Source organism: Lipotes vexillifer, unplaced genomic scaffold (assembly GCF_000442215.2).
Source record: "Lipotes vexillifer unplaced genomic scaffold, Lipotes_vexillifer_v1.1 scaffold308, whole genome shotgun sequence".
In the NCBI taxonomy this organism is placed as follows: domain Eukaryota; kingdom Metazoa; phylum Chordata; class Mammalia; order Artiodactyla; family Lipotidae; genus Lipotes; species Lipotes vexillifer.
In genome coordinates, this window is record NW_006792985.1 from 3,417,581 (window position 1) to 3,426,322 (window position 8,742).

At 49.9% G+C, this 8,742-nt stretch overlaps 1 protein-coding gene across 1 annotated transcript in view; it reads left to right on the forward strand.

Annotated features, from left to right (window-relative positions):
• Window positions 1-2,110: 2,110 nt before the first annotated feature.
• The window catches only part of TRIM35 (tripartite motif containing 35), a 20,075-nt gene continuing 13,443 nt past the window's right edge, over window positions 2,111-8,742 (forward strand). The window contains exon 1 of the mRNA XM_007466186.1: window positions 2,111-2,566. Coding sequence (XP_007466248.1) covers window positions 2,132-2,566 — 435 coding nt within the window. The 5' untranslated portion in view covers window positions 2,111-2,131. The remainder of the gene's footprint in view (window positions 2,567-8,742) is intronic.

The window sequence follows — 8,742 nt, forward strand, 5'->3', positions numbered from 1 at the left end:
AGATAAAACAGTGAAAGAAAGTGAGACTAGAAGAGACAAGATTTTCCAGGGAGGTGCCTGGCATGTGGGGTTATTAGCCCCATCTTGTGGCCTTTTCAGATATTGTCTCGAAGGTTAATTTTTGAACCAGTAAGCCTAACTGGAGACCTGCTTGCTGGGTGAGTAGACCTAGCACAATGGGCCTCAAACTTTAGTGTACCTGAGAGTCACCTGGAGAGCGTGTGAAAAATGCAGATTCCTGGGCATTTCCCCCCAAAGAGGCAAGTAGATCAAAGAATCTGGACTCAAGAATCTGTGTTTTTATTTAGAAAGCTCCCCAGGTAACTGCAGGAGGACCACTGATCATGTATAAGCAACACTCCAGAAAGCAATAACACTTAGGGGCATCCATCGGCTTGGCATTGTGGGGAAAGGCCTATTCTGAGTAAAAAGTTTGGAAGGAAATTGTCTAGATTTTAGCCTACTTGCAAGCTAACAAGTATCAATGGAAAAAATGCTGCCTGCCGTATCAGTGAACAAAGGATGTTGCAGCCATCAAGCCATCACATTAACGCTACCCCGACCTAGCAGTCAACTGCTGCAGCCACTGCCCCGCTCCCTCCAATGATGCACCCCGAAGAGACTCAGGATGAGAAAGCACAGGATACTGACCTCAGATAGCCAAGGTGCATATCAATTAGTGAGCCCAGACTCTTGCATCTTCCCATACATAGAAAAGTGCTAAATTCCCTAACTTGAGATATCTGGTTTTCTTTAATTAACAGTAATCTTTTCAAGTTTCGACTACCTGGTCTTTGTTGCAAAAACTATGTATCATGGATCCTCTCCTACCTCTTTGGAGCAAGCAGTCCCTCAGAGCTTAAGTCCTCTGTTTTGTCCGCCAAGTAAGACATAATTCTCAACTTTTAAGTTGTGCTTTTTTTTTTTTTTCTAGTCAACACATGTTAGCATGCCAGTTTCAGGAATGCTGGTAGATGAAACTCTTGAGTCAACGGACAGTTTATTACTAACAGCAATGGCAATAGTCAGATTATAGTCATTTGGGCCAGTTTCCTGAGCCTTAATTCCCAAAAGCCTACGTGATGTGGGCCACAGGAGGAAGCTTAGGGAATCCAAATCTTTTATAATGAAGAGTGAGATTGCCAGATCTTTGCCTGGAGGGAGACATTATCTCTGCCTTCCGAGGTTGTTCATCATAGAAACGTCCTTGAAAAGACAGTCCAAAAAAGGCAGTGTCTCTGGGTGGCATACAGAAACATGAGACCTGTGGAGACTTGTCTTCCAACGGAAGCAGGAAATGAAAGTGTTCCAGGGGAAAGGAATCCCACATCTGAACGTTGTAAAGTGATCAACGTGACACAGGTTGGAGAGACTCAGGCCTGCTGTAGCTGGCAGGAATTTAGCCTGGATTCCAGTTCCCACAGCTAACTTTGCAGGCGTCCTTGATCTCTGTTTCACTCACGAGGAAATAGATTTTGGAAAGATGGTGACTTGCCCGCCTATTCAACCACGGGACAAGAATCGGATCTTTTCAGAGGTCTTCCACTGCCCCTTTCTCTCATTTGTTCCCGCCTTACCCCAGGGGGCAGGCACAAGGCTGCCCAAAATAAGTAAGCAACTAATGCAAGAGCTGGCACAGATCTTTGAAAGGGCACTGCAAACTCTTAAGCGGTGAAAAAGCTAACGACGCCGTTAAGATCAGACTTCACTTCGGAACCACGAAGTAAGGAGCTCTGGCTTCTCCCACCTCACGGGCCTGAGATTTCCGGGGACCGCTTAAGGAAGGGGCTCCTAGACTTCATTTCCCATTTGAAATCGGAAGTAGGCTGCAGCGACACGGAGGCCCTAAAACACTGCTGGGGTGTTTCTTCCCGGCTAAACTGGCTCGCCTAGGACTGACCGGGATTGCGGAGCATACGGGGCCCACCTCGCTCTGCCGGGGTTCCCCGAGCCGACCGGAACTGGGGCGGAGCCTCCCGAGCGCGCCCAGCGCGATTGGCCGGCACAGCCGTCGCTCAGTGCTCCGAGTGGAAGGGGCTGACCGCCGGCCTCCGCAGGGTCGCGGGAGCCGTGCGGCGGATGGGAGGGGCTGGAGCCAAAGTTGCGGGCGCGGGATCCGGGATCCGGGGCAATGGAAGCGGGCCCCGCCTTGTCCCCCGGGCCTTCCCGCTCCTTCAAGGAGGAGCTGCTCTGCGCCGTCTGCTACGACCCCTTCCGTGACGCTGTGACTCTGCGCTGCGGCCACAACTTCTGCCGCGGGTGCGTGACCCGCTGCTGGGAGGTGCAGGTGGCACCCACCTGCCCGGTGTGCAAGGACCGCGCGGCCCCCGCCGACCTGCGCACCAACCACACCCTCAATAACCTCGTGGAGAAGCTGCTGCGTGAGGAGGCCGAGGGCGCGCGCTGGACCGGCCACCGCTCTCCGCGCCTCTGCCGCCTGCACCGCGGCCAGTTCAACCTCTTCTGTCTCGACGACAAGGAGCTGCTGTGCTGCTCGTGCCAGACCGACCCCCGGCACCAGGGGCACCGCGTGCAGCCGGTGAAGGACACTGCCCACGACTTTCGGGTAAGCGCGGCCGCGTGCTGGAGGTGGCCGAGAGCACACGTGGACTGGAGGCCAGCACCCTGACCCCGCTGCTCCTGCACTCCAGCCTGCCAGAACTGGTGTGCCCGGTCCCGCCCCTCTTCCCCCTGCCAGCTTGCTGGTGCCTCCTCGGGACCCCCACTCCCTGCCGCTGGTAACATACAGAGGCTGCCTTCATCAAGGCCGGCTCAGGGGCCTGAGATGGAAGGAGAGAGAGTGTCAACAGGAAGTGTGAGAACTGGGGTTACAGTGTGTTCTCAAGACAGCTCCCCCGCTCCACCACCTCTGAAGGGCTGAGGCCGTGCACCCTTTCGACCACAGGTGTGTGGCCCATGCCCCTTTTAGAAGCACAGGTGTGGGTAAGCCCACAACCCTGGAACTTGGCACACTCAGGGTGGAGGTGAAGGACCCCCAAGACCTGGCCAAAGATGTGGAGCCTTTTAGATCTCCCCACATCTTTCCCCTCCTTCCCGGGCTGGAGCCCTGTATTGTGTAGCTGTGGGGAGGCCTCTGGCCCTGGCCCTGGCCAGCTGGTCCCTTCTGGATCACTCTCTCAGCATCCCCCTAGAGTTCCAGTGGCTATAAATAAGGTAAGGAACAATTTTAGGGCAAACTAACATGGAGAAGTTTTTGGCAGAGGAAGGAAGAATGATCAGGAAATAAGGATGGGCCATGTCAGGGGTTTTCAGATTTTTTGACCTCAGCTAGCACATGGTAAGACATGTTTTTTCCATTGAGACCCAGAACTGCCACATGCATGTGTGGTGTCTGTATCAGCTGAAACAAAAGTTATGTGAAAATGTCTATTGTACTCAGGTATTTTCTGTCGTTTTATTTTAAAAACTGCACAGGGTGTAAAATATTAATTTATTTCATCGCCAACTAAAACCTACTAATACATAGGTCAGACCCACAGTTTGGAGAACCCAGCTTTGCTAGTCTGAAGCTGAGTGTATTGAAAAGGAGGCACTATAAGAATGCCTGTCTCCAGACACTGTTTTAGTTTGTTTGCTTTAATGCTTTTCTTAAGAAATGTCAAAAGTTGACAGTTCCATACACATTTTGACAAAGTTCAAGTGAAGGGGAATGTCATCAATATGCTTGTTTGAACCCTACACTAGCTCGGCAATGGGATAAGCCTGTAACTGCTGTCACAGTGGTCCACAGCACTGCTTTTTCTCATTCATTCCCCTTGGTAGAAGTGCCAGGTCCTGATTTGGGACAGCTGAAGTAAGTGCTGGGCATTCTGGGGGCTGGGGTTGAGGTAGGGGGCCACCATGGATCAAGTCATGACGAATCACCGTGGGACTGCCACAAGTATAGATCAGGAAGATGGGCAGGGGTCAAGGCCAAGAGCACTAAGGCAGAACCCAGGGCTGAGCTAAGCCAGGATTCAAGATCAGTGAGCCAGGTGCCCCGAAGTGCATATGGTCTAATGACATCTTTCTGTTTATTCAGCAGATGCCTCGTACTGCTAGGCCCTGGGGATACTGCAGGACACGAGCTAAACAGTAATTCATACCTTCAAGGAGCTTCACACAGAGACTGAGGGGTTAGGAAGTGTTAGCCAGGTGAAGGGGGGTCAGGGAGGGTATTTCAGGCAGAGGCAGCAGCATGTGTAAGGATCCAGAAGCAGTGACTTTCCAGACACTGAGAGAATGAGGATGGAGATGCAGAAGGAGCCAGGAGGCCTTTGTTCTAAAGGCTGTAGGGAGCAGTTGGAGGGTTTTAAACAGAGGAATGATGCTGACAGACCAGTGGGCGCTCAGGGCTATGTCTGAGGGGGTGAGGAGTCCAGTCCTGAAAGATCTGAGGAGTGTGCTCAGCCTGGTGCTGGGTGGCATCACTCATGCGTTAGACAGCTGTGCGCCAGGACCTATCCTGGGTGCTGAGGCTGTAGAGGTCAGTAAGCCAGAGCCCCTGCCCCATAGAGCTCACACTGTAGTGTGGGGACGTCAGCCAGCAAGTAGACAAGTTGTCGTTCTGGATGGGGGGATAGGCGGTGGTGGTGGGGACAGTGTGAGAAGGCTGGACAGGTGAGAAGGGGCTGATGGGGAGCCCTGAAAGCTGTTCCATAGGGGCTTTGCGATGAGATGTGTACATTCGAAAGATTACTTTGGCAACCGTATGAGGGACTCCAGCAAAAATAAACATACCAGCCAACACTTTTTGACCACTAAACTGGGTACCGTGTGCTCTTAAGTGTTTACTTGTCAACACACTTAACCCTCACAAAAACCCTATGAGGTTGTGTATTAGTTTCCTCTCGCTGTTGTAATAAATTGCCACAAACTTTGTGGTGTAACACAGCACAGATTTATTAGCTTACAGCTCTGGAGGTCAGAAGTCCCGACATCAAGGTGTTGGCTCCATGCCTTTTGGAGGCTAGGAGAGGATTTATTTCATTACCTTGTCCAGCTTTTGGAGGCCCCTTCCTTCATCTCTGAAGTGCATCATTCCAACTTCTGCTTCTGCTGTCCCATTGTCTTCTCTAACCCCCCTGCCACCCTCTCGTAAGGACCCTTGTGATTACAGGGGGCCCCTGCAGACAACCCAGGATAATCTCCCCATCTTAAAATCCATATTTTAATCGCATCTACAGAATCCCTTTTGCCATGTAAGGTAACACGTTCCCAGGTTCTGGGGATTAGGGCATCTTTGGAAGGGCTGTTATTCAGCTTGCTACAGGTGGGTACTGTTCTCCCCATTTTACAGGCAATGACACTGAGTCTCACAGAGGTTAAGCAACTTGTCCAGAGTTAGAGCATTTACTGTACAGTTCACCTGGGGCCTTGCTCTGCTCTGACTCTAGTCATGGATTTTTTTTTTTTTTTTTTAGGGTACCCTTTGCAGTGGTTGTGAAGATAAAGGAGATATTTTGTGTGACGTGATTATCATAGTATTTGTATTAGTTACCTATTGCTGTGTAACAAATTACAGTTGACTCTTGAATAACACAGGTTTGAACTGCGTGAGTCCCCTTAGTCATGGATTTTTTTTTTTTTTTTTTGCGGTATACGGGCCTCTCACTGTCGTGGCGTCTCCCGTTGCGGAGCACAGGCTCCGGACTCGCAGGCTCAGCGGCCATGGCTCACGGGCCCAGCCGCTCCGCGACATGTGGGATCTTCCCGGACCGGGGCACGAACCCGCGTCCCCTGCATCAGCAGGCGGACTCTCAACCACTGCGCCACCAGGGAAGCCCTGGTCATGGACTTTGATAGAAGCTTCTCTGGTCCCTGCTGGCCCTCTGTTCCGGAGCCGTGAGGGCAGCTGCCTCTGTGTTGTGGGTCCTTAGAGGCTTGTGTGGATGAGAACCATCGTCAGTGGGCCGACAGGTGTGGACTGAGTGCGTGCTCTGTGCCAGGCACAGTGTGTGCAGAAAAGGACAGGGTGGTTCAAACCCCTGCCTTCTTGGAGTCAGGTGGGCATGATCAAATACTAATCACACCAATGGTCAGTCACGGGCAGTGAAAGCGGTACCTCTAGGATTAGAACGCAGGTCTCCTGACTCCCAGCCTGACGTTTCGCCCGGCTTGCATCTTCAGAGCAAACCAGCCCTGAACCTCCACCGGGTCCCAGGCCTCAGAACCTCCTTGTCTAGACCCCTTTCTTCTCCATCTCACCAGACTGATATGACGGCCATTCTCTGCCCTCCACCTTCTTCCTGCCCCAGACCCAGCCTCTTCCCCTTCTGGGGTTACCTTCTTAGAATCAGTCTAGCCAAGCCTACTCGAGGTTTATTCCGGGCACCTCTTAAGTCTTCCCCCTTCCAATCCTTTCCCCAACTGCTCAGCCTCATCCTGGATCTCTCCTTATGGGCCAGGCCTTCCCAGATCCAAGTTGTACTGGAGGATGTTTAATTGCCTCCTGGCAAGGCCTGTGACCAGGGGCAGGATGGGGTCTTACTGAGCACCGCCCATTGAGGCTCCTGCGTTAGGGGGCCTAGCACTAGTTGCCATGGTAGACACCTGCTTCTTAAGGAGGACTGACCACCAAGGGGAAAGGAAGAATGGGAGCCTGGATTGGAGTTGGAGAAGAGGGGCATCTGAATGAGACCACGTTGTCCCAGATGCATCTCTGGAGTCCATTTAAGAAACCAACAGGAGAGTTAAGTCACCTGGGACCAAGTGACACCCAATAGTAACGAGCTAACACATGCCTGGTGCACTCTTGTAAGTACTGAACGTGGATCCTCACAGCCATCCTCTGAGCTAGGTAGTGTTCTCATCCCTCTTATCCAGTTGAGGAAACTGAGGCGCCGAGAAGTTATGGAACGTGCTCAAGATCACCCGCTACTAAGTGGAGGAGCTGGGATTTGAACCTGGGTGGCCAAGTGCCAGAGCTCTTAGCTGCTATTTCAATCTGCCTGAAAAATAAATGTTTGAAATACATAGGAAAAATGACACTACCTGGAGACAGATAGATGCCAGGAAATCCTGGTGACGGGCTAGGTGAGCATGTACAGAGAAAACTGCATTCTTCATTTTTATGGTGGCATTTGAGAGACCATGGGCACTTTCTTGCCTTTATCTTTCAGGGTTGGAGCCTGACTGCCCGAGAAAGAGCTTTTGCCAAAGTTCTCACCAGTGGTCAGTGAAAAGGACAAGGTACAGATCAGGCCTCCGAGCTCTCAATCCAGGAGGCCATGGGGTGTAGTGGTGAGAACGTCAACACCGAGTGTATTTGTCAACTGGGCAAGTGGTTAGTTGAGCATCTAGTTTGTGCTGAGACCTGGAGATGTGCAGTGGTTGAAACAGTCTCTACCTTTTCAGAGCAAGCCTTCATTCCGTCTGCAGTTTATGGAGCGCTACTGTGCTCAGTGAGAGGACCAGGCAAGAGGACCTGCCCCCAGGAAGCCTGCAGCCTTTCCAGGAAAGTGAGGTGGTGATGCTGGGTAGGAAGTTCAGTGGCAGAGGTGTCCACAGAGAGGCAACTAAACTCTACTGGGGAGGCCAGGGTGGCTTTCTGGAGGAAATGAAGAGGGCCTGAGCTTAGTTTTCAAGGCCACCTTGGGATAGTTGGGTGAATCAGGTGGGAATCGGTCAGAAGCAGCAGTATATGTAGGGCCTCAGAGGACAGAGAACCTGGCTTGTGCTGGACAACCCTGGCTGTACACATAGCTCTAGCACTTTGATAAGTACTTGAAAGGGTGCTGTGACAGGAAATAAGACTCTCTTACTGGTACCCTTCCCCTTTTCTTTTATATCACATAGCACCTGTGTTAATGGATATTTTGGGTAAAACAATATTGTAAAATCCTTAGGATATTAAATATGCTGTTGAAATTTGCTGCTTAAGGTATCAAATTGTAATTTTTAAAAACGCTTTGTAGACTATATAATCACATTCTGAATCCTTTAGTGTAAATAAAAACTTCCTATTTTGTGTGTATTTATAATTTAAGTCATCTTGAATGTTATAATTGAAGCCAAAATCAGAGCTCTTGCTGGGCTTGGGCCCTGGGTGATGTTCCAGATGTGTCATGGGCCACTTAGCTCCACCCAGGGCAGTGATGACCCTTATTGGTCCTGACCAGCCTTTGCACCAGAGCCCCCACTAGTCTCTGTCATTTCAGGCACTCCTTGGACTACATGCAGGTCCCTGAATGGTGGGTCCAATTGTGATCCAAGTGTGTTTAGTGTTGAAATCAGAATATCAGAAGCAAACATGAAAAGTGTATTGTTTAGATTCATTTGAAATCACACTTTCTCCCTGTAGTATTTTGTAGGTTAACCACTAAATGTATATAGGGGAAAAAAGTGGAATAAAAAAATCTACAATCTAAAAAAAGACAAGGAAGAGAAGAAAAAGACATATTGAGCAAGCAGGACGGATAGCACAGAACGAGAAGGTGGACTTAAATGCAATTATATTGATAATTATGTTAAGTACTCCAGTTAAATGACAAAAGCTGTCTGACTGGATAAGAAAACAAAATCCAATTCTGGGCCACTTAAATATGATGAAGTCATTAAATGAAAAAATTGCATTTGCTTAAATTCAGTATCCTTTTGTGATTGAAGAAAATATTAGCAAACTAGGAATAGAAGGAACTTTATTAAACTGCTTAAGAATACCAAAAAACTTATAGCAAATATCATATTTAATGGTGAAACACTTAGAGTTTTCTTACTGAGAACAAGAAGAAGGCAGGAATG